Source organism: Mixophyes fleayi, chromosome 9 (genome assembly GCF_038048845.1).
Source record: "Mixophyes fleayi isolate aMixFle1 chromosome 9, aMixFle1.hap1, whole genome shotgun sequence".
In the NCBI taxonomy this organism is placed as follows: Eukaryota; Metazoa; Chordata; class Amphibia; order Anura; family Limnodynastidae; genus Mixophyes; species Mixophyes fleayi.
In genome coordinates, this window is record NC_134410.1 from 56,202,588 (window position 1) to 56,228,595 (window position 26,008).

The 26,008-nt window shown below is 39.8% G+C and overlaps 1 protein-coding gene across 3 annotated transcripts in view; it reads left to right on the top strand.

Annotated features, from left to right (window-relative positions):
- THOC2 (THO complex subunit 2) overlaps window positions 1–26,008 on the top strand; it is a 100,480-nt gene that overhangs the window by 44,358 nt on the left and 30,114 nt on the right. For all 3 annotated transcript variants that reach the window (XR_012678875.1, XR_012678876.1, XM_075184369.1), the window contains exons 15-29: window positions 206–307; window positions 2,326–2,410; window positions 5,114–5,207; window positions 5,785–5,865; window positions 7,090–7,186; window positions 7,388–7,505; window positions 8,151–8,330; window positions 14,655–14,819; window positions 18,516–18,791; window positions 19,105–19,246; window positions 21,129–21,286; window positions 21,838–21,966; window positions 23,279–23,410; window positions 23,710–23,894; window positions 24,731–24,915. Coding sequence is in view for 1 of the 3 variants with exons in the window: in XM_075184369.1 (XP_075040470.1) it covers window positions 206–307; window positions 2,326–2,410; window positions 5,114–5,207; window positions 5,785–5,865; window positions 7,090–7,186; window positions 7,388–7,505; window positions 8,151–8,330; window positions 14,655–14,819; window positions 18,516–18,791; window positions 19,105–19,246; window positions 21,129–21,286; window positions 21,838–21,966; window positions 23,279–23,410; window positions 23,710–23,894; window positions 24,731–24,915 (2,129 nt within the window). In the remaining 2 variants the exon portion in view is untranslated. The remainder of the gene's footprint in view (window positions 1–205; window positions 308–2,325; window positions 2,411–5,113; window positions 5,208–5,784; window positions 5,866–7,089; window positions 7,187–7,387; window positions 7,506–8,150; window positions 8,331–14,654; window positions 14,820–18,515; window positions 18,792–19,104; window positions 19,247–21,128; window positions 21,287–21,837; window positions 21,967–23,278; window positions 23,411–23,709; window positions 23,895–24,730; window positions 24,916–26,008) is intronic.

A 26,008-nucleotide genomic window follows, 5' to 3' on the forward strand; every position in this document is an offset into this window, starting at 1 on the left:
GTGAATGTTCAGTAAAGACTAAACACAAAATAGTGTAATTTTATTATCATATGTTGTATAATTTCACAGTTCTGAATGCATACAGTGTGCATCCATTTAGACCCTTGGTTGTCTTTTTTTGTGTTTTAGTAAATACAAGCAAGTATCACAGACGTGTGTCTTCATAGTGCTACTTCAGTAATTGTTTTGTGTGTCTTATTTCAAGGTATCGACTGTATGGGCAGTGGAAGAACGAAACTTACAACAATCATCCGTTGCTAGTTAAAGTTAAAGCACAAACTATTGATAGAGCTAAATATATTATGAAGTAAGTATTAAAAGTTACATTTTAGAATAACTAGCTCACTCTTAGTTGTGTTTTTTGTTTTGTTTTTTTCTTATAATATAGTGATGGATATTCTTCTTTGTAATTTATTACTTTAAATATTAAGGCATTTAAATATTCTTATATATAGAATGTTATCTAGTTTGTTGATAAAGAGCTCACCACTTAAAGAACGGTCATTGCTTTTGTCTTTTATTCTCCATTATTCCTATTCCTCCTAACATAACCTCCTGTTACTCTTACTGATGTTTGACACCATTTAGGGTTGTGGTGAAGTCTGGGAAGGATCATGCGACCGGATGGGCTTACTTTGCTATCCCGTCAGTGGAGGGGATTTACAGATAGTGCAGTGTTTTGCTTATTCTGATTTTAACCTGCTGTTGCTGATCGCTCCTACTGGCAATAGTTGGCCACCAGAAACTTATTTAAACTTACTATGTCAACTGCACACCAACCTGATGCCCCCAGCTGTAGGTGAAAAGTCATTCCGAGCACTCTGCTTCTCCACCGACATCTGGAACAGTTGGCTTTGGGCAGGGTGTGTAACTGTTGCAGCACCTCTTTTCTGGTTACGCTGGCAGGGTCCTCCTGGCCTTTTAATTTGAGTTGGGACAGCTGGGTAGTGGGCAGAGTGTATTAGTGATGATTATTCACTCAGGAATCATTATTAAAAGATCTTTTACACACACCACATACTTGAAAGTAGTAGATGTTACATCTTTTACATAGTCCTTTTTGCCCTTTATGTACAGTTTTACACACACATATGCTGACACAGGGTTTTCTAGCCCCTTAGTCTTTTAACCAGTCCCAACTGATAATCACAAGGATCTGTTGGGCTCATCTTAATTTCACATTGCCCTCAGTGGCGGTGCTGGCTTCAGTTTTTCCTTAATACATACTTTTTTTTGGAAACATTCTTAGTTAATGTTTAAAACAATTCCGGCAAATGAAAGATCTGTATTAATATTACATATAAAAATGGTCTATTACAAATAACTAAATGTATAGAAGATAAAATGTTGTCCTGTTTTCCCTGTAAAATGGAAAAAAGAAATGAGCAAAATAGCAGTAGTATCATTCAGCATTTTCTTAATAGGTAGATTCTACAATTACCTAATACAGTGATACATACTAAGCCTCAATATTATATAATATATTTGGCTTAATGGCTGAATCCATTCTGTGTCACTGAAGACTAAGATAAAAAAAATTTATATCTATCACAAGCGGCTCAAAATTACACTATAGTCCAAATGGTAGATGGGAATTTAATTTATTAAGAATAAATTGGAGTTCAAATGGTTTAACCTTACAAGTAGATAAAAAGAAATATTTTGCTGGGTTGAGGGAAATATCCAATTCAACGTATTCTTTTGAAGCTGCTGGCTTGAAACATTGCAGTTGCTGATAAATGAATGCACACTGCGGTACTGCAGTACTGTTATCACTGAAGCAGAAACAGTCCACTTACATGAGAGTTATAGACTTGAGACTACATTTGGTTGAAAGTGCTTTAAAAGGCTGCACACAAATGTAATGACTTCTATCACGGTTTGGTATGAACCAATTATTTTCTGTATTCATGAGATCTTTAGCTCCTTCATTAAGCACCAGTCTCATTAGGCACAATCTTTTAGTAGTTACTGAAGAGTGCCCATTTTCTAAGTCTTGTACATTTCATAGCAAATCAGCAAAAAATATTTTCTTTCCCTGAAATGTTAAGTGAGGATTTCAGTGTTATGATAAGATCTTTTGTGGCACTGGCTCTTAGTTATGATCTATAGAGAGTTTTTGTCTTTCTGTATTTTAGCAGAGGAACTTCATTTCTGTTGTTCTTTCTTATATTTTACACATTTACCACCCCTTTTCCTTAAATATACTTGTTGTTTTATGGTTGCTTTGTGTTTATGACCAATTAAATTGTTAATGGTACTCATAAAACACTTTAGTAGAGGTGCACCAAATGTTCACCTTTTTTCCCTGCTTCTCTCTTGCAGACGTCTAACAAAAGAAAATGTGAAGCCATCAGGACGGCAAATAGGAAAACTAAGCCATAGCAATCCAACGATTTTGTTTGACTATGTATGTTTGTAATTTTATTTAGTACCTGTGGATGTTTATAATATGTATGCACCATGTAATTACTTGGGGAAAAGAGTGTTTTCATATTTTACTAGGTTGAATCTGGTACAAAGATTTTAGTAAATACAATCCCTCAATGCAAAGTACTTAAACAGCAGAGAATTCTCAGATGTATGCCTCTTGTTGTACTATGGGTAGGAAATGCATTGCCAATAGCTGAATACCCTTTATTCTCTTTTGCCTCATTAAATATGAACCAAGACATTTCTGTGGATTGAAGATATGTTACAATCCTTTCATTTCTTTTATTTATGTATTTTTAATTGTACAGTAGTAAACCAACAATTGTGCCCTTTAACCAGACTTTTTGTTGTCCAGAGAATACTACTCAAATTCCAATTTATTTTTTTTCATTTTAAATTTCCTTGGATACGAGCATACAAATTTCTCCTTGAACTGTGGGGGGGGGGGGGGGGGGCTCTTCCTTAGAAGAAATGCAATGGGGGGCAGCAGGGTACTGATACCCCCTCAGTATTTCCAGACTGTTCTCCTATTACTCCTCCATTCTGTTTCCTGTGCTCTGCAGAGGGGGTGGGCATGGGCCTCTTGTCCTTTTTCACTAGTTTTCACCCTTGCCTTCTACCCTCACTCCTACCTCTGTCTCAGGTATTGAACAATGGTCAAGTGTACTCTCTGCTGAGAGGTTTGGATACCACTGCAAACTATCACTGCTCTTTTAATGATGCGGTGTCAAGGGGATGGATGGAACCAGACAAACACTTTCATACCTCACAGCCTTTTGGAGCCACTTTTCCCAGGGTTATTTGTAGTTTTAGGAATTGATTCCTCATCCGGATGTGACGTCCTTTAAGGAATTTTTGCCTTAAAGGTCATCACATCTAGGTTTGACAGGCTACTTAGAAGCCTATTTGCCACTTATAGTTCTCAGGTCTTGACATCCTTTGCAACAATTTAGGGTGCAAAAGCGTCCTTTACTTGGGTAGAACATGTTAATCCCAGGGCCTAGCTGATGCAGCTTGTCGTTAATATCTGGTGTGCATCGTCTTATACAAAGGATAATTAATTCTGCCTGATTAGCGTCCAGATCTTCTAACAATTAAATGGTGGTACTCAGTCCTCTGGCTTAAATCTTGGCCAGTGGACAATACTTTTGGACCAAGTTGCCTTTTTTAGGGAAAGGTTTACGTTTTAACACAGTGGGGGGTATTCAATTGTTGCCGTTAACGCTCTCAAACGAGCGCTCTAAAAATATTAGCGTTAATACGGTAATTACTTGCTAAATTTCATCTGCGAGAGAGCTGCGAGATAAAATTCAGCGAGTAAACTACCGTATTAACGGTATTTACGCGCATATTACCGTATAAACTGTAATATTTTCCGAGCGCTCGGTTTTTTTTGTTTTAGCGCGTTAAAAGCAACAATTGAATACCCCCCAATGCATCAGAGTGTGTTCCTTTCTCAGCAAAAAGTTTACTCTCTACAGTTGCTGATATCCCACTTGTCACTAACTTGCACACTAAAATATGACCGTTTGAAGTTTCTGGTGACTGATCTCAGCCCTGGAAGCAGTACTATATTGCAATTCCATGTGTGCTACTTCAGAATTCACTTTTGTTCGTGGTATAGATATCATGGGTTGTTTTGAGTTCCATCTGTCTATCTCACATTCCTGAGGTTGTGAATATCTCCCATCTGCCAGCTGTAGGACACTCCCTCTGTTCTGGTGTGGAATGTAATTATTGTGGATGCTATATCTCCTGGTGTGAGGCTTGGTTTTCATGTATCATTAAACCCATTGTCTTAGGCATCCACCTTACTGATCAGTGATGCGGAACGCTGGGTACTCGCTATGTTCTTTAAAGGGCCAGATAATCAAGTCTAGACAGATAATTTCACAGCTATGGCTTGTTAGAATCATCAGAGGGATGTTGGCAACCCCCAGGCCAGCATGGGTAATCATGCTTTTTTTGTGGTTCCCCCTCCACTCTTGCCTCTTGGGGCTAAGCATAACCCAGTTTTGGTCCTTGTACAGCAGTGCTCTGCAACTTTTTCTCACCCTCTGCACACCTAAGCCCTTCTCAGATTTCCACGGCACACCAAAACCAAAAATATGCAAAAAAAAAAGCAGGAATTACTGCTTGCAGGAATCACATGTACATGATACATTCAGAAGTGTCATCCCCGTAACATAATAACCACTTTATTTCACTAAAATATTTTACAAAGAAAACATTGAACAAAAGGTGAAATGATTTCCTTAAGGCAAGATCTTCCAGTTAACCATAGTATGATGCATGTACCGCCATAAATCTGGTTGAGAGCACTGCTCTACAGCCTCAGAAAAAAAGGATATATTATTGATACATTAAACTAGAAAATTTTCAGCACTTTTATAGTAGAAGAAACTTCCCTCTTTGGAAATATCCCAACAAGATATCAGGACTTTGGTACTTATTTTTCAATCTTTTAAAATTGCCATAGGGACAGACCAACCAGTGTTTTCTTGTAGGGCAATTTGACTTTAGTCTGGTATGCCATTAGTTAACATGAATTGAAGCATGAAGACAGGTTCTATATTTGAATGTTGAATGAATGCATTTCCAAATTGTGGAAAATTGACACTTCATGTGAACTTTTTCCCCATCTCATTCTTTATGCATTTTTTTTCCACTTTTTCCACAGATACTTTCACAGATACAAAAGTATGACAACCTTATAACACCCGTTGTAGATTCATTGAAATACCTCACTTCACTGAACTATGATGTCCTTGCATGTATCCTTTCTATGAGGCTTTTTTTTTTTTTTTACTGATAAAAAGACACCTGCTACTAAATTCTGGAAAATTACTTAATTGTAATTTTTTTACGTTATTCCTCACTTTTTACAGATCAAGTTTAAGTTTGTTGGAGTAATGTTGGATTTTTCTTAGTTTTTACTACTTTGTGATATGTTTGCTATAGCTCTGCAGCAAAAGCAATGATGATACTATCTTAATCACCTTTTATCAATGATAACGGGGAGCAAGATTTACAGAACACGAAGTGGATGGTACCTAGAACACAGTGGTAAAAGGAAATCATGTGATATCCATTGTAATTCAATCACGCATGTCTACTGGTAAGATGATGTGCAATGTCTTCAGTTATCCACCCTGGCAGCACTTGTAGATCGTATGTAACCTAGGCTCGTGTTGTCTGGTGCTAGCAATTTAAATGTGCTTTCTTCCACATATTCATTTGCTTCTGTCTAAAATGTATAGTCCATTTCTACCAGTCCACCATTAAAGTATGTTTGGTAACCTATGGTAAACATGTTGAGAGGTGGTTTATTTTGCTTAACTATAAAACCAGACTGTATAATTGAAGCACTCGCAAATCCAGAGAAGGAGAAGATGAAGCATGATGACACCACCATCTCCAGCTGGTTGCAGAGTTAGTATAACATTTGCTCATTCTACCAAACACATCTCAAATAAAGAATTATTTAATTGCCCCCACTGATATGAGTACTGAAGAGTCTCTAGCTATCGACCCAAATTGTTTAGGTTCTGTCATGCAGATAATCTATAATCCGATAATCTACATATACCTGAATCCCGGTTTATATTTTTACTGGAGATTTATAAAAATAATTCTGTACATTTGAAGGTAAATGCTCATAAACATTTAACATGAATGTGCTCAATGCTGAAGCTGACCTGTCACATACACACACCTATACTTTAAACAGACAACATATAATTAGATATGTAATATTTAGTGCACTTTACAATGGTATAATTTATTGTAAAGTCCTCTTTTAACATGCCTGTGTGCGTTCTGCCATCTTCTGGGCAGATGTAATTATTAATTTGTATTAATGAGTAATGGTACCACTCGTATTACTCTGCGCTGTACAGAGAATATGTAGTCATTCACATCAGTCTCTGCTGTATTGGAACTTACAATCTAAATTCCCTACCACACACACAGACTAGAGACCATTTTGTCAGAAGCCAATTAACGTGTCAGTATGTTTTTTTTGACTGAGGAAGGAAACTGGAGCACCTGGAGGAAACTTATGCAAACACTGTGAGAACATACAAACTCCACACAGATAGGACCCTGGTCAGAATCTCATGACCCTAGTGCAGTGTGGTAATAGTACTAACCACTGTACTTTGTTATATCTGCTCTTGAGAAACCTTTCTGACGTTATTAAAATGGGAGAAGTTTTCAGTTTTCACAACTGGCTCCTGATTGGCTCTGAATGATCATATGAAATTTGTGTCGCAGAATCTTTAGCCCCCACAAACCGCTAGACCAAATAAAGCTCAACACATTGCAGCAAGTACTATGCAAACCGAAAGAGGCACATTTTATCAAGAATGTTGCGTGTTAACAACTTTACATTGCACATAGGCTTTTCTGCTATTGATATAGGTTTTTCCAAACTGTTTAACATGCAGACCGAGTTCCATATTTTATAACTGCTGAACTCCCAAATTTGTCAAGAGGCTAATTATATTGACATAATGACACATTTTTATCTTTTGGTGGGTAAATCCATTTTGTTTGCTATCACTGATGTTTTCTGTTTGTGTGTATAAACATTGTTTTAAATTTAAGTAATTTAAGTAGCACTGTCTAATAATTGCACATTTGTCCAATCTATAGGCTTGGCTAGCTTTTGTGGAGCGATTTTTAGAAAATATCCCATAGAATTGGCTGGGCTTCTGCAGTATGTAGCAAATCAACTAAAAGCTGGTAAAAGGTAAGTGAAGACCTCCCAATACAGTGTGCACTTGTCACTTGAATTTATAAGATATTTGTGTACTTTGAGTTAATTTGTTTGTGATACCAGGGGTTGTATGTGCTGGATGTATGAATTGCTTGGAGCTGTGTTTATTAAAATTCCGTCTGTGAGCCTAATGCAACATATCGCTCCATTATTCTCCTCACATTTCCCTTTCAGTTTTGATTTACTGATTCTAAAAGAGGTTGTACAAAAGATGGCTGGGATTGAAATTACAGAGGAAATAACAATGGAGCAGCTTGAAGCAATGACTGGTGGAGAACAACTTAAAGCTGAGGTGAGGGAGATAATGTGATGCCTGCTGACACCTGTTTTAAGCACAAACATCAAAATTGATTTAATGTCCTATTGTATTTTACTGATCCATTGTGTACACCTGTTGATGTAGTGTAAACCACTTTCATTGCATATTAATTTAAACAAATTCAGTCCTTAACGCTGGCATGTATTGTAACAGTACTTTTGTCAGTCAGCCAATTTTGTTTTTTGTTTTGTTTTAAACCATGCAGACAGATTTAGAGTTGGGAGGGGAGCATGCCCTGGCTCAAATCTGAACTGCAGTGTTACAGTAAAGCTGCTACATGCAAAAGCAGGCCGTATTTTCCCTGCGAGGTAAAAATAATTTGCATTTGCACCATTAGTATTGCAACATAGTTTAGGTGCACATTTGCACTCTTTTGCTTGTTTTTTTTCCTAACTCCTAATTGTGCTCTTCATGCTCATAAAAGAAAATGTAAAACAAAAAAAATGGCAAAAAGTTGCATTAAATCTGCCACGTATGCCATACATCTGCTACCGTTTGTGGTCTTCACAGTGTTCAGTGAGCCTGGTACAGTGGGAGCACAAATTGTGAAGAGCTTAAGATTTTTATATTTGAGGTATTGTTCACCAGTAATTTCATGTTTGGATCTCATATTTCCAGGGTGGTTATTTTGGACAAATTAGAAATACCAAGAAGTCCTCTCAGAGGTTAAAAGATGCTTTATTGGACCATGACCTGGCTCTTCCATTGTGTCTGCTGATGGCTCAGCAGAGGAACGGTGTGGTATTTCTGGAAGGAGGCGAGAAGCATTTGAAGCTGGTGGGGAAGCTGTATGATCAAGTGAGTGGCTTGTTATTACCAGCACATCCGAATACATTTTTTTTAGCATGGTTTGCTGATCATTGTCATCAACTGCTGTATGTGGCAAAATGGACTTATTTGTGTGGCGTTATGGATTTAGTATATATGCTTTACTCTGTTACAGACTTTAATCCATGCAGCTGTTATATCTAAAATACTTTTTGTTCTGCATGTTGGGGTTAATTCTTGTAGATTTTCCCTAAAATCACAAGACTCCTACTCTTCAGTAATTTGCTTTTAAACTTCTGTTTCTCTTTCCTACCATTGGGGGACACTGCCAGACATTGGGTATAATAGGTGGGACTATCAGTTTCAGCTTGTTTGTTCCTCACACTCCTCCCTTTACTATGCCCCTCCTCTCCAGATCAGACCTCAGTTTTTGCGAAGTGCCTAGGAGATAGGTCAGTTTGATATAGGCTCCTGCCTATACTTTAGATTTAGGTTTTTATTTTTTTACTTTCCTTTACAGGTGCAGCGCAGGGATCGAACTGAAGACCCAGAGGAGTGAAAAGCCTGTCGGCTTCCTTCACTCTGGGTCCCTGCGGAGGAGGGAGCAGCAGCCTGTACAGCTCACTCATCCATCGCACCTTTGCCTGCAGACTGTTCTTCCTCTAGGGTAATGAGCAATAGGGGGACATAATGTAAGTCTGCCATAGAGGCAGCATTTATTTAACAGGCACAATGTCTTTGTGCACATTATAGGACGGCCATACAGATGGCCGCAGCCATATATTGCTAGTTGGGCGGGAGTGAAGCTGTATCAGCCTCTTCTCCCGTCCCAAAGGACTTGCCGGTATGCCCTCTCCTCCCCCCCTAGACAACGAGCATCAGGGGCACAGCGCAGCAATCGCGCTCCTTAGGAGGTGATTCGTTCACTATTGGCACGCGCAGCCTGGGCACAATCGATTATGCGGTTGGTGCACAGACAGCCATACAGAGTATGCGCTGTTGGGCAATTCATGGAGACGGCCAATGAGAGCGGATGGACTGAGGACGGAACTTCCTCCCTTTCCTTTTTAGATTCCTGGCGTGGACAGTGGTCATTTTTGGAAACTGGGACAAATAGAGACATTGTTCTACATGCTGTTCCTACCATGCCTCTCCCCAGCCGGTACCTCTGTGTTGTCTACTCGTATGGATTTTAAATCATACACAACGTTTGCAGACTGCTTGTTTTACTCACACATGTATAGAATAGATATGTTAGATTTTTATTTTTAATAAATTAGCAAGAATCTCCCAAAAACTTTTTTTCATGTTGTCATTATGGGATATTGTGTGTGTTTGTGTAGAATTTTGAGGGGGAAAAAGGAATTTATTCCATTTTGGAATAAGGCTGTAACATAACAAAATGTGGAAAAAGTGAAATGCTGTGAATACTTTCCGGATGCACTGTATACTTCATTCGGACTCGGTGGTACATCTAAGCTGCATTATATCTGTGCCAAATATATTTTTATATTATCTTTTAAACAGGTTATTATTATTATTAATTTTTATTTATAGGGCGCCACTAGGTATCCGTAGCGCCGTACAGGGACAGACAGAAACACGATACAGGGTAAGACAGCACGGTACAGTTAACAAAAAGCACAGTAATTCAGAAGCTCAATGAACAGCTAGATGAGAGGTGAGAGCCCCCAGCAAGGTAGAAGGGCTGGAGGACCTCACGGAAGAGACAAGGAGCTGGAGAGCAGAGTTAAGGTGGTGGAGAACAGCGGGATAGGAGGCCCTGCTCGAAGGAGCGTACAATCTAAGGGGAGGGTAGGACGGACAGAGACGCAAAGGTAGGAGGATGGAATGGGGAGAACGGAGGCCGAGACGGGGAGGGGGGGAGAGGAGAAAGAAAAGGAGGGAGGTAAGAGGGGGACAGGAGGGAGGGCAGGAGTGGGAGGTCGGTAGGCGGAGACTGGGAGGAGGACAATTAGGCGGGGGACTGGAGGGCTTTTAGTAAAAGGTGGGTTTTTAAGGCCCATTTGAAGCTGGACAAGTTGGGGGAAGTTCTGATGGAGCGGGGAGGTTAGCCCGGATGCTCTCTGTGCAGCTTACGATGCTAGGGTCTGCGAACAAGGTGCTCCCACTTCGGTGTCGGCAGCTCTAGAGTAGCTAGTCTGGGTTGAAATCACTGACAGCATCAATGGCCGAACTCACTAAGGTGGTGGTAGGGTCTGAAAAGGTACGTGAACCCCCTCTTTTCCCCCTCTTTTCCCCCTCTTTTCCCCCTCTTTTCCCCCTCTTTTCCCCCTCTTTTCCCCCTCTTTTCCCCCTCTTTTCCCCCTCTTTTTCCCCCTCTTTTCCCCCTCTTTTCCCCCTCTTTTCCCCCTCTTTTCCCCCTCTTTTCCCCCTCTTTTCCCCCTCTTTTCCCCCTCTTTTCCCCCTCTTTTCCCCCTCTTTTCCCCCTCTTTTCCCCCTCTTTTCCCCCTCTTTTCCCCCTCTTTTCCCCCTCTTTTCCCCCTCTTTTCCCCCTCTTTTCCCCCTCTTTTCCCCCTCTTTTCCCCCTCTTTTCCCCCTCTTTTCCCCCTCTTTTCCCCCTCTTTTCCCCCTCTTTTCCCCCTCTTTTCCCCCTCTTTTCCCCCTCTTTTCCCCCTCTTTTCCCCCTCTTTTCCCCCTCTTTTCCCCCTCTTTTCCCCCTCTTTTCCCCCTCTTTTCCCCCTCTTTTCCCCCTCTTTTCCCCCTCTCAGGATGGATATTCTCCGTTTAAACATCAGACACACTTTAACCCTTGTAGAACTTGAGTTTGTGACCCCATCCGCGCTGTCTGATCTTTGGCAAAGAGCCAAATAAACAATTATTAGACTGGACAGATTTTCATCTCCTCTTCCTCTCCTGGCAGAGAAAAAAAAGGTGGGAAGGAACCCCTGAGATTGACAACCCTGTGACTCATATATTCACTTATTCTGCTATCCCTACGCAGGGCAGAGGCCCATGGAAGGATTTCTCTGACTGGAAGTGTAACCTGGCTTCCACTCGGCTTAACTGACAGCTGCCAGTTTGTTTTACACCCTACAGGGTCATAGCTGGGTTTTGAAAAAGAACATTCAGCCATGGTCAGAGCAGTTAGCCAGAGGTATTCTGGAGGACGTTCCAAGTGTGGAGCTTCTCACTTCTGCAGAATTATAGTGTAGTCTCAAGGGGCCTCTGGGGGTAAGAGTACATATCTTCCCGTAAGCTCCAATAGGCCACGTCAAGGGCAGACTTAAACCCTTTGTTCCCTTTCTTTCCCTGGGTCATGGTGCCCCATCAAGTAGTCTCTTCTTGACTCCCATAGGAGCATATAGTATCTGCACAGGTGCAGTTAGGTGAGGATCCTATATACTTGGTGGTATTCCCGGAGGTTTGGGTATTTTATTCTAACCTCTTCCTGACACACAGATGGATCCTTCCCTTCCATTTCAACTGGCTGTCCCTCAACAGTCAGGCCTGTATTTCGGATGTAGTCACTGCGCATAGTCATTGCAGGCAGTGAACAGAAGTAGGTCCTGGCCCCCATTTACATCCTGGAGGTCTTCTTACATGTACCATCCGGGAAGGGGGCAGCGGTCTTTCGCTTTGGCTGTGCCGAAATTTCAGTTCCGGCTCAGGGTCCTGCCTTTTCATTCTACACATTGCGCCTTGTGGGTTTCCGAGGTTATGACGGTCATGGCAGGGCTATGCCGCACTTGGCTACTCACAATAGTACCCTGTTTGGACGACCACTTTCAGAGGGCTCCATCATCTCTCTCACAGATAGATCTCCATCCGGGTGCTGGAAGCACCCGTCTGGATGCAGAAACTACATAGGTCCCCACTCAATCTGGCACAGCAGATACGTTTATTACACCTCAGCTTCTATACTGGGTCCCACAGGGTCTTCCTACTGCAGGAAAGGGCCCTCCCATTATAGCACAAGAAAAAGTATGCTCCTGGCGCAGAGAGAAGTCTTCTCTTTTCAGTTGCATGAGGTCTCTGGAATACAGGGTACCAACGTTCGGGATAGAAATGTTTGCATTCTCCACTCTTGACTTTTTCAGAGGGAAATTCTCTGGAAAGGAGCTTGTTCCTCGGGTTATTGGACTCGCAGATAATCACTTTGTCCGGTCATTCGTTCTCCAGGTCCTGAACCCCGGTCCTGGCGGGCTCTAGTCTGTTGCATGGAGGCGGATTAATTGGATCTTTAGGATTCCAGGGTCTTTTGGGTCCTCTTAAGAAGACTGCTATTTCAATCTGGTGCTCAGGGTTCACAGGATGTGGTGTCAGGTCTAACAGGCCCTGATCAAGAAACCTTCAGACAATCGGTCAGATAATGCCACCGCTGTTGCATTTCTGTAGCATCACATGGGAACACGCGGCCCGAGAGCAGTGTGAGAGACGACCAGGTTATGGCCTGAGCAGTGTCATGTTCCCATATTTTTGTCCATTATCCGGCCTGAATGAGTGGGAGGCAGAGAGTTTCGGCAGGCAGGGAGTTAACTGGGGGGGGGGGGGGGGAATGGTCTCGCCACGAACACGTCCTTTGCCCTCCTGGTGGAGACTTGGGGACACTTCGGACTTTGTCCCCAGGACCTTCATACTTATTTCTCTGGTCTTCTTCCTTCTTATAATCTGAAGACCAATAATTGTAGTTCTCCGATGCCAGGATGTTCCCTGAAGCTTCGGTCTGGTGTACCTGTCGCATCCACTTCCCAGGTTCTCACGGGTGCTAGGGAGTTTCTCAAGGTGTGCGGCTTCCAGCTTTCCCGTGGCCCTTAATTTACCTCACAGGTTATGGTACTCAAGCATTGGCGGCTGGTGGTGACACCTCCTTTCCGCCTATCTCTGTGGCTAAATCTAAACGGTCGGAGGCCTCTTTCTGCCACGCTTTATACAGTCTAGCTTGGCGCAGTGGCGTTAGAAAACCCTAACTTTAGGGCCAGAGGTTCTTCGCAGGGAGCTGCTTGGTACCTTGAATAGAGCCTGTAAGGCATTTTCATCATCCGTTCTCCTGGGGCCGGAAACAGTACAGCGTTTGGTATGAATCCTAGAGTTTTCGTACACTTACCAGTGCTGGCTCTCTAGGTCGCTTTCTTTAGCAAGCTAGCTCTGATAGGGGACTCCGCCTAAATTACCTCAAGGTGCTGTTCCCGATTGATGTACATCAATTTCAGCGCTGGTTTACAGGATCACGGAACCTTCAGTCCTTTCTTTCAGGGGTCTCTGCCGGATCAGCTCCCCTTTGGCTAGTGAGGTGAGGCCATGATATCTATTTCGAGTGATCAGAGCGCTTGTTTTGACCACTTTTCACTTGCTGACTCTGGCAAAATAAATTTATCCCAGAGTAGGGGTGTCTCCTTGGATATCGTCCCTGTTTGCAGGGGTCCGGTGGGAGTAATATGGACTGCATTCCCACTTTGGAATTTTCCAGGAGGATAGAGAGGTGCGTTGCTCCGGCCAATATGGGTTCAGAGGATATTATCTGCATTATACTTGACTCGGGAGCTTGTGGTCAAGCATTGTGTTATTCTTCCTCCTTTGCATGTGACACTCTTCATCGGCTGGATGTGGTTCATGCTCTTCAGTGCCAGATTGACAGCAGAGTCTCTCTATCCGTGAAACTAATGGCCTTTTCGTCCTTTCGAATGTTCAATAGTGGGACTGGTCAGTTTCCAGACAGCCTCATGTCTGCCACATTCAATCCACCATTCTGTGGGATGTTCGCGCCCCTTATCCTGTTTTGGTGACTTTAGAGCTCACTCTCCAGGACGGTTGGCGTTTCTTGGACGGCATGTAAGGGTGCTTCGGTAAAGTAGTTGTGCAGAATGGCAACGCCTTCATCTTCTGCAGAGTTTCTTGGTTGTGTGGCTTTGCATCCGCTGATGCGCACAGAATGTTGCGCGCAGTCGTTCCAGAGCAATCTCTCTTAGTGGCAACTTTGGTATGTCCCAATGTCTTGCAGTATCCCCCAATGGTAGGAAAGAGAAAAGAAGATTTTTACTCATCGTAAAATCGATTTCTCTTACTCCATTGGGGGACACTGCGCTCTGAAAGTAGTGCTGTTTTTGGTGCTTTTTTCTGTATTGCTTCTCCTTTCTTCCTGACTTGGTTATACAAAACTGACGTCTGAGCTGGAGAGGAGGGGCATAGTACGGGAGGAGTGTAAGGAACAAACAAGTTTAGAAGTGCCTAAACTCCTAGTCCCACCTATTATACCCAATGCCTCGCAGTGTCCTCCAATAGAGTAAGAGAAATGGATTTTATGGTGAGTAAAAATCTTATTTTCTAGACTTTTAATACTTTATCAAGCATTAATGTAAAAAAAAAACAACAACTGTTGCTTTTCTCTTTCAGTGTCACGATACTCTAGTACAGTTTGGTGGTTTTTTGGCATCTAATTTGAGCACTGAGGATTACATAAAACGTGTTCCTTCAATAGATGTTTTGTGCAATGATTTTCACACACCTCATGATGCGGCATTCTTCCTGTCAAGACCTATGTATGCTCACCACATTTCAGTAAGTAGTGCAGGAAAAAATATATATTCTGTGTTTTTGTCTAGTTGTTTTCTTTTCCCTTACATAATAGTATCACAACATATGTCTTTTATCTTGTATTTTAATTGAAAAAAAAATATCAATGAGACTTTTTTTTTTTCTATTTCTTAATAATTAACTTGACTTCTCTTGGGGTAGCACCTCCTATTTCATCTGCTTCTGATATGAAAAGGGATTCTACTATTTATGTGAAATTAAGAGCAGATGTGTAGGGTTTTCCACTAGAATAATCCTACTATACATATAAGGTTCTGTGCGGAAGTTCAGCTAGTTTTGCTTCAATAAATGCATGTTTTGCCATATTAAAGACCACTTTTTTTTTTAGTTTTATTGATGAAGCTGAAAATTTATTTAATGAGATACATAAGTTAAATAAAACATAACCTCCCCCCTTCCTTCACATCTATGGTAAAAGCAAACTAAACTTAACTCAACTTTAGTTATGAAATTGTATGTTCAAATAAATTTGTAGTGCCTTTATGTTTATGATCGCATAATGTTAATACCCCCGAAAAGAGGCATGTTCTAAATACCCCCAGAAATATAAGGCTTTCATGGAATTATCTAAAACTACATTACCTATGACTCCTGGAGGGTCAGGGAACCCCTAACTGGGGAGTAAATATTTTATTTCCATGTTCACTCTTCATCTTCTAGAATTGGTATGATCCTGCTGATCCACAATTTGACATTAAAGCTGCTAGCCAGCAAGTATACCCTATAATCTTATCGCGCTTTGTTCCTTATCACATGAGACCTTTTTAGATTTAGCTTCTCGTCCCTCCTTTTCTATGTAGAGGCTTAATGAGGCTCTAATTCAGAACTCTGTGATAAAGAGACAGATAGAAAGATGCTCAAGCAACTATTTCAGACTTCATGACATCCCTGATGTTTCCTCTAGGACACAGTTGGAGGCTCAAACAGCATTGATAAAAGAAGAGGTTATGTTATAAGAGCTAAGAAATATAGACTATGAAACTAATTGCGCAAATTCAGGCTTTCAAATCTCAATATAAAGGCTTGTCTGATCAGAGTGCAGAGGCTCAGGGAAATAAAAGGGGATATAAACTTAATTGTATTTGTCCAAACTGCCCATTTAGCTCAAATGGCTGAAACAAAAGTATAGTAGTTATAAATAACAATTGTATACATCCTTTTCCTCCTCGTGAATAGTTGTCATACACCCATCTCTCTCCTGAATAACAATATCATTGTTTTGGACAACATCCTCACCATCTGATGAAATAAAGTACTCCTTAGATTGATTCATTATTTACAAGGTGCTGCAGAATCCACAGTGCTGTACAATCAACAAAATATAAACTGAACAAAATACAATTAAGTAAAGATCAAGAGAAACAATAGCTTCAGTAAAAAGCATCACAACATGAGAGAATAGAAAAATCAACTACGTTAGACACCACTAGCACAAAGGAAAAGCTTTCAAAGTTGACAAGGACATAAGAGAGGGGCGAGGAAGTAAACAGAGACAATGTGGAAGGGGTAGGTGTATTGAGAGGTGTTCGTTGTTTAGGATGGGTTGAGGAAGCAAGCTGAGATGATAGGGGTGGAGAGGTAGAGTGTGCGGGGAGAACGGTCTTAGTAATGGGGCAGGATAAGCAAGAGTGAAAAGGTGAGTTTTGATGGAGCGCCTGAATGATTGGAAATTGGGGGAGAATCTGGTCAATTAGGGCATGAAGATCCAAAGATGGGGAGCAGTGCAGGCGAAGTCCTTAAGGCGGGAGTGTGAGGTGGTGATAGGTGAAGGTCATTAATGGAACGGAGTGGGGAAGTAGCAGAGAATTTCTTGAGAAGGTCCGAAATGTAGGAGGTAATGGCGTTAGAGAGGATTTTCAGAGTGGCACGGCAGGAGAGTAAGATTATTAGATTACATTATTCGCAACACTGCATTCAGCACAGATTACAGGGGTGACAGGCAGATCAGAGAGGAAGAGATTGCTATAATTACGGAAGAGGATGACAAGAGCGTGAAAGATGGTCTTGGTGACATACAGGGAGAGGAAAGGGCCAATCTTTGCAATGTTGCAAAGATCATGATCAAGTCGGGTTAATCAAGCCAGAGATAACATTGCGCGAACGATAGACCTGATCCAAATTGTCAGTACTGGCCGCTTCCCAGCTATCATTCTCTCACTTGATGCCAAGAAATCATTTGCTAGATTCTCAATTCATGTTTCAAACTCTAAAAAAAAACACCCATGAGGCCAAATTTTCTAACACGCATATGAGGCCTGTATTTATGTCCAACAGCCAGAATATTGAGTAATGGCTCCTCCTCGAACTTGGTTCACAGGGCTAAACTTAGCAGACACATCAATATAGATTTGCTTCTAGTGTTAAATGTGCTGTGGGAATATGGAATTCCTGCGCATTAAAATTCAACCTTTAAGAAAGATATAGTCTGCTCAATTAACATTATGTTTTTGGATTCGGCAAAGACTGGAAAAGAAAAGTCATGACTCTGAATGGGAGATAGAACTTGGTAACCCTGAAGAAGACTATTATGAGGATAGAGCTCTCTTCTCGGATATGGTTCATAGCCTTCTTGTTTTTTTTTTTTTGTTTTTTTTCAAAAGCTCCATACCTGAACACCACTGAATTTTTCTTCTCTCGATTCCTCTCAAAACCTAACCAGAGACTGTTTGTTTAAATCTCGCCTCTGATATCTCGGTATGGCAAAATCAATTATAGTAGGCCATTTAAGATAAATAGTTATATTTATCTTTGCCCTACTAGCATTACTGAAAACTGTGCATCTGGGATGTCACATGCATGGAAAAAATGACATAGTATCTCCAGGATAGAATAATTTTCCCACATGTAAACTCCTTGGATTTTTAAAGAAGGACAGAATCGCGCATCCTCTATATAGACCAGCTTAGCCTTGCCCTAACCATATTAACACTCTTAAAGTGTCTCCCTTTAGTTACCTTGAGGTGTGTTTTTTGTTTTGTTTTTATTTTTTAGTAGGCACCCCATTAGTCTCTCTCCTCTCCTAAGCCTTATAAATGTGTTTTTAAATGTTAACTTATAATTTTCAAATTGTTGTATTTTTGTCTATTATGTACACAATGATTTTGGTAAAAGATAAAAAATACCTATGCAATCTTCATGTTGACTATCTTTATCTCTATATATTCCTCCCACAGTATCAAACTGTTTAGTTAATTGGCTTCTGTCAACCTTAGTGTGTTTGTGGTAGATGATTTAAACTGTAAGCTTCATTGGGATCAGGGACTGATGTGAACCATTAAAACCTTCTCAGTAAAGTAGTCCATAATATGTTGGCACTATGTAAATAAAGAATGCCAATAGTTACAAGCCAGTTCATAGCCATACAACGTTTCCCTGCCGAGAGATCCTGCATTGTGAATTGGTTGTCTTATCAATTTTAGCCCTTTATTGGGTAAATTTAGCATGGGTCCAAACATAGTAACCTTTAAAACATCTGATTATAAGTTTAAACTCTTTATTTCCGTCATTGCAGCTGTGCAGCTACACCAACTATAAATAAAGGAGCCGGTTTGCATTGCCTGAAAAACACAGGGGGAAATGCCTGAGTTCATTTTTTTTTTCCAGGTACCATCATAACAATGTTTATAAGATGTTTACTTGGGTTCATTTTTAAATCTGCAGTCTAAATACGATGAGCTGAAGAAGACTGAGAAGGGAAACAAACAGCAGCATAAGGTGCACAAGTATATTACATCGTGTGAGGTGGTTATGGCTCCTGTCCATGAAGCTGTGGTCTCCTTGCACCCTTCAAAAGTCTGGGATGATATTAGCCCTCAGTTCTATGCTACGTTCTGGTCTCTGACCATGTATGATCTTGCTGTCCCAACCTCCAGCTACAACAGAGAAATCAATAAATTGAGGATACAGATGAAAGCCATTGATGATAATCTTGAAATGGTATGTTGGCCCCTTCTTTGCCTAGACCTAATTTTGCTAGTTAAGGTATTTACACCCTGTTGAACTGTAAAGAAATGTATGAGCTTGTGAAACAATAAAACAAAAGTCTATATTGCATGGTGCTTAACTGGCACTTCAGTTAATATGAGAGTAGAGCAGAATGGAAAACGTGAGTTGCACTATGGTTGACTTGCTAAATTAACACAGAATTATTGATATTAATACTTTTTAAAATATAGCTGATATAAAATTTATACCGCCTGACCTAGAAGCAAATCCATAAACCTCTCTTAACCAAATGTGCATTGTGTAGCCCCCAAACAAAAAGAAAAAAGAAAGGGAGAGATGCACTGCCCTACAAGACAAACTGGTGGAGGAAGAGAAGAAGCAGTCAGAACATGTAGGGAGAGTCCTGCAGAGGATGAAGCTAGAGAAGGACAACTGGCTCTTAGCCCGTAAGTATACTCTGGCGGAATGCCAGTGTCCTTTACCCCTTTAAATGTGCCTGGAGTGTGAAATTGCATTTTATTTGAAGTGACTTCTTTTTGTACCTTTTGATAACTGTACACTGCATCAGCAAGTACACGTGCAGAGCAGCAGTCTAATATGATGCTTAAGTCCTGCAGTTCTACAATAGACTTCAAATAGGACCTAGCGTTTTGTAACTTTCTGTTCTAGTTTCCTTTGCTGAAAAGATTTACTAAAATAATGAGCGTTTAAACTGCTGATCAACTGCCTAAAAAGTGCTTGCTTCATAGATGTGGGATGCCAAAATAGGTTTCACGGAAATTAAGTGTTTGCCTGCGCTAGGGAAAATGTACTGAAAATGGCAGAAATTTGTGAGAGGTCCCAGGAGCGTTGTGTTGGTAGGATAGAATCAATACCATGAAATGCGTACTCTGCACTCCTAATATATATATAATTATTAAATATATATAGAAACAAAAAAGTGAATTTTATTAACATTTTCACACCCAGGCATGCTTTAACATGTAGTAGCTCCCTGCTGTTATTGCCTGTAGCACACTGAGCTCCCCACCTCTTACACTCCCAGTGGCTCTGTGCAGTTGCTTTTAGGAGTACAGGACCTGCAAGCAGGAAGTGGGGGTGAGTGCTATATACTTATATGGGAAGCAGCTGCAGTGTTTCCTGTATTCCACTGGATTCATTCTTAACACATCTTTGCGTCTCTCACATTTGTTCCTCTCCCTGCAAGCAGCAGACTATAGCATGCAGTCTAATCTTAGACTATTTCCAGACTAAAACTAAACATTTTGTTCCTTAAGATCTAAAATAAATACAAGGTTATAAATGCCTTTTCTGTAGTGTTACCCTAATGCAATAAGCTCTTCGAAGGCTCTAGTGATCCAGTGCTGCAGTCCGTTTATCTATTACCACTTCACTGATTCAAACAGGTAGCAGTGTTGTTGATGCCTTTTCTCCGTAAACTTCACCTTCATGCAAATGATAGGTTCATGAGAAGAATTGTATAGGAGAAGAGGACTGCATTACAGGACCTTTTGGAGTCTCCAAAGATCCTGCTGCTTTGTATGGTGGGACATATTTGTGAACTCTACCCAAAGATAGATTTTTAGTTTTAGGAAGCATAATTCTTTAATACATATATGTATATATTTTCATTATGAATATTGTTAAGTAAATATGGGCACTCCTACAAGTTGTCATCTTCTACCAAACATAATGTCTTAGTAATATCAGGAAAGTGTTGTAAAATCTGTCATGATAATATAGCCAATTGGGACTTTGGAGATATAAATATAACATTTAGGTGTGTCCTGGCAGTGCACGCAATAGGCTCATTTTAAAAGCAAAACCTAATTTATGTTCATTATTGTATATAGAAAATATAAGTTATGCCTATATCAGTTAATGAGGCTTTCCTTTACTGTAACCAGACCACCCTGTTACCAGGAGCCAATTGCTGTGCTCCTGCGGATCACACCAGTATAGTACAATCTACCCAGGGGGTTAAGAAGGAAGATCGCTGTTAGTTTCTGGCCACTCGATTGCCCTATATAATGCTCAAACATATGCTTCCCTATTGAGCGCAGGAAATCATATTAGTGGTTTCCACCAGTGTTTAAAAAAAACAAAAAAACCACACCCCAAAACATTATTCTCTGTGTTTAAAAAATGCATAGCAAAACTGAAAAGTGTTTTTGTTATGAAGGGGTTCATTAACACTTATGGATGATGAGTAAAATGTGTGTTGTCCCTTTTAAGATTCCGGCCTACATTTGCAGACTAATATGCAAATGTTGTGCTTGCCAGCAGTATACATGTTCTTTTACCATTTATTTCACTGTTTTACTTTAGGAACTACAAAAAATGAGACGATCACCAAATTCTTGAAGCTTTGTATATTTCCTCGCTGTATATTCTCAGCAATTGATGCTGTATACTGCGCACGGTTTGTAGAGCTCGTACACCTGCAGAAAACACCTAACTTTTCTACACTGTTGTGCTATGATAGAGTGAGTATTCTATCAATTTTTTTTTTTTTTGTTAAGCTTTAATCATCATTGTTGTTCAAAACCAATTTGTGAGCCACTTGTTACCTAAAAGAAAGTGAATTCCAAACTGTCAAGACTACAAAACTAGTACTGATTAAATCTTTTTTTTGCAATGCGTCCCTCCATCCTTTTTTTTATTATTTATTTTTTTTAACCATTTTGTAAATAGTGTTTTATCTCTATACTATGAACTTAGAACACAAGTACAGTTTATGATCTGCCTGTAATAGGAAAGTTGTAGTGTGGATGGAGCTTTGGGGTGGTAGTTTGTAGCACACACTGCAAGAGGTGATGTTCTCTCAGATAACTTTTAACAGAATAAGTTGCGTAATGAAAATAAACATTTGGTTAGTGTACCTTAATTAATCTTAGTGCGTTTTCATATTCAAGGTAATGTTGGCTAGTAAACAGAGTCCTCTGCAACATAACTAATGTTTTAATGTTTAAAATCCAGTTTATTATATTGCTTTAGCCGTAGGTCTGACATGTTCTTTTGCTGGTCTTTTGTGCAGGTCTTTTCAGACATCATTTACACAGTGGCCAGTTGCACAGAAAATGAAGCCAGCCGATATGGGAGATTTCTTTGTTGTATGTTGGAAACTGTTACCAAGTGGCACAGTGATCGAGCAGTATATGACAAGGTGTGGCAACTGTCTCGACTTAAGAGAAGTGTTGCTTAATTATAATTGAATGACTTGACTAATGTGTATTTTACTGTATATTTTGTCTGTATTTAGGTTTTGTGTTCTTGATAGCACTACTTGTATAAAGGTTTTAACTACCTCTTTAAATAACTTGTAAAAGAGTAAACAACCAGTTTAAATATGTAACAATAAATTCTGGGTTTTCAGCGTGAGTTCTGTTAAAATTAGATTACAGCAACATGTTTTGTGGTTTTTTTGGTTTTTTTTCTTGGCATGAGAGTATTGGAGTGTTCAGGAAAAAAAATGTTCTGTCAGGCTAGATTTGACAGTAGAAGATATGCTGGTGTACGCTCTGTATCTTCTTGTGAGAATGCTTCATGTCGGGAGTTTGAACTGTTGAGCTTCATCATCAGCTGGAGACAACGGATTAAAATCCTGGGCACTGAATTTAAATATTAATGTTGCTTTTGACAGTTTGCCGACTCCTTGCTAACACATTTCTCAGCCAAATTTCTTGCTGTCACTTCCTGCTGCATGACAACCATTCATGTCTATCGTCAGTGAAGCATTGAGCTTCATTCCATATATATTTGGATACTTGTGCTCTTACTGCAGCACTGTTTTGTTTTCAGGTTAGAGGGAAGTAGTTGTGTGCTATTTATTTTACTTGCCTTTTGTTTACCATACAGTGAACTGATGGCTAGCAGACTCATCTGTACTCCATTGTTTGCCGCTTTTGTCCACCCCATTATTAATACATTATGAGCAAAACATTACATGACATAAAGTAATTTACGTTCAAGTGCAAATCTTGGCTTATTGCTTACCTAAAGATCGCTTGTTCCATTTGGTGAAAGGTGACCTTGAGGAGACACGGTTTACTGATGAACTTTACATAGTTAGTCCAAGCCTAATAATCTTTGCAGTTGAAGACTGCGGACTAATTTTTCTTGCCCTCTTTATGAAAATAGGGTCCACACAGTGTTCCCCAAAGTGGAGGGCTGTGCGGCAGCCTGAAGCTGGAAGGAGCCCAGCATCTGTGGTAGCGGCTATATAAGCATGTTCTTCCTTCCATAGCACTGTCCGTTGCCCCTCGTTAATCTTCTTATTCAGTATATGCTTATGGAGACTTCAACATGCTAGCCATTCAGTGTGTGTATATTGTGGTAATAGCCCTTTAAATTGTCATTCTGATCATCTAACCATTGTGCTATTAAAATCCTGTGAAAAGAATGTAATGTTTTTAACTGGTTAAAAATTACTTTTTCCCTGATTTTGTGTTTTTGTCTTTTCAAATAATTTTTTCTAGGACTGTGGTAGTTATCCAGGTTTTGTAACAATATTAAGGGCATCCAATTTTGATGGAGGTAACAAAGCTGACCAATTGGATTATGAGAATTTCCGGCATGTGGTTCACAAGTGGCATTATAAGTTAACGAAGGTAATTAATGCACATATCTAAAAAAAAATAAAAAAAATAATCTTCTTATCTTAGGACTTGAAGGTAGTTTTCTACTCGCTCAAATTGTGTTGGTACTCCAGTTCCTGAACTGCCTCTGCATGTTTATTGATTTGAAATGCATTCAAATCCATCAACTATTGAGCTGTTGTCAGCAACAGCAGATAGTTGTAATATATTGTCCATGTGTTTGTTGTAAAAGTGAAACACTTCTCTGTATATATAAATTCTTATGGACAGATATTTTTTATATATATATATATATATATCTTATTTTGCAGGCATCAGTTCATTGTCTTGAAACTGGAGAATTTACTCACATCAGGAATATTCTTATCGTCCTTACCAAAATCTTACCTTGGTATCCCAAAGTCCTGAACTTGGGACAAGCCTTGGAGCGCAGAGTACACAAAATCTGTCAAGAGGAGAAGGAAAAAAGACCTGATCTATATGCATTGGCTATGGGGTAAAATACTAACGAAAGGTGGTCATTAATAAAAGTGAATAGATATTTACATAGTTTTCTTATTTGGGGGAGGGACTTTGTTTGTGAACAGCAAAAGGTAACTACATAACATTGTGTTGGAACAGGAAATTGGTTACAATTGTGCTGAAACACTTCTTGCTGCTAGGCAACCCAGTCTAGAACAAAAAACATAGATATTCCAGGAATGGTATTTATGTTTTAAAAGTGGTCAGATAAACTGACAAAAAGTTTTTGCAGCTCCATCCAGACTAAAGAAAGGACTATGTTTTGTTTTACGTTGGTAGACAAATGTAATAGAATACTAACCGTCTAACATTCCTGGAGTGCCTATACTTTTTTGCAACATTGACAGGCTCAATATAGTTGTCTATTGATTGTGTTTTTAATTTACATGTGTTCAATTTGCATTCTTCAAATCTCATGTTGAGCTTTCCGAAGCGTACAGGATCATAGCTGTTTAACTTGGATTGTTTCTTTACTGGTAAAACACATCTGCCCAATACACATTATATTCCCACATTCCAATATTCAATGCATAGATTAAGTATGGCAAGAAAATAGGATACAGATTGTAATTTCATTAAGCGTAATAAAACCCACATAGATATAGAGATATAGATATATATAGCTACAGGGTGATAAAAAATAGTTTTACTCAATCCTTTGAGAGAATAGCTTTCAAGTGGATAGCAAGACTACCAAGTTGTTCTGAGTATGCCTTTATGCATGTAGGGCTTAGAGTTGTAGGTCAAAGCTTCACAGGGTTAATGTTTTTGAATCGTGTTTCTATATTTAACACTTTGCGCGAATTGCAGCTACTCTGGACAGTTGAAAAGCAGGAAACCTTTCATGGTACCAGAGAATGAGTTTCATCACAAAGATCCCCCTGCCAGGAACATCATTCCAGCTACAGTACAGAATGGACCAGGCGCTGCCAGTCAGTCTGCATCTATCTTGGTGAATGCAGCTAAACCCGAGGAAAGCACTGCTGAGGATACTGGTCAGTACTGATAGGGTTAAAGTATGGGTTTTTACTGATTTAAATTTTTTTTTTTATGGCACAAAATATGACAGGAGAATAATTAGAATATTTAATATTATATTTTCAATGTAGTTTTTGGTTTATCTGGGGGTGAATGTGTTAAATGGATCAACAGTAAGCAATACTACACCTCGCACCCTCTATTTTAGAACTCCTATTTTATTGTATGCTGTTAAATTCAGGCCTTTGATATGTATCATACATATGCATGTGAATAAAATGATGGCATTCTGAAAGAAGGGTCTTTAAGTCTGTTACTTGAAGTGCATTCAAAGTATGGAGGATCTTGGATGTATAAACTTAAACTTTGTTCTACAGTCTATCACATCAGTTTGAGAGATGCCTGCCCTGCTCCTTTTTCTAACTTTATGGCTTCCTGCTTGTGTCCATACTCCTCACCCCATCATGGGCCTGTCAGTTTGTGTTCTGCAGCAGTGCTCTCACTTGCACAATTACACAAGCGGACATATGTCACTCCTTTCCACATGACCAGCTCCTGAAATAATCTGTGCTGCGGTGGGCATGCTAACCACATCTATGGCTGCAGGCGATTCTGTTTCCCCGCACACGTTAAACTAGGGCTTATGGGTGATTGATCAGGAGGTAAATATTGATAACAATACACAACTTTTAATTGGCATTGTTACAATCTGCATATTTCGTAATAAAGCACCAATTTGTCAAAACTTTTTAAATTAGTATTACGTATTGGTTCTTTTAAAGGGTTAGGCATAGAGATATTTCTCTAACACACACTCATTTGACAAAAAGTCTTTTACACACCTAAATTCAGTACTGTGATAAAAGTACACTAACCTGAAAATTATTTAACTGATTGTGTCTAGCACTGGGGGAATTTATTTGCCAGACATAATTTGTCTGCTCTGTGTCCTATGATCTGACCATTCTTTATATAGTCACCTTTAAAATGTCATTTTAGATTCTTTATATAGTCACCTTTAAAATGTCATTTTAGATTCCCTTTGCCATGTCTGTATTTAAAAGGACACCTAAATCCGTAAAGGAAATGTTTTATGCTTGAAGATACAGT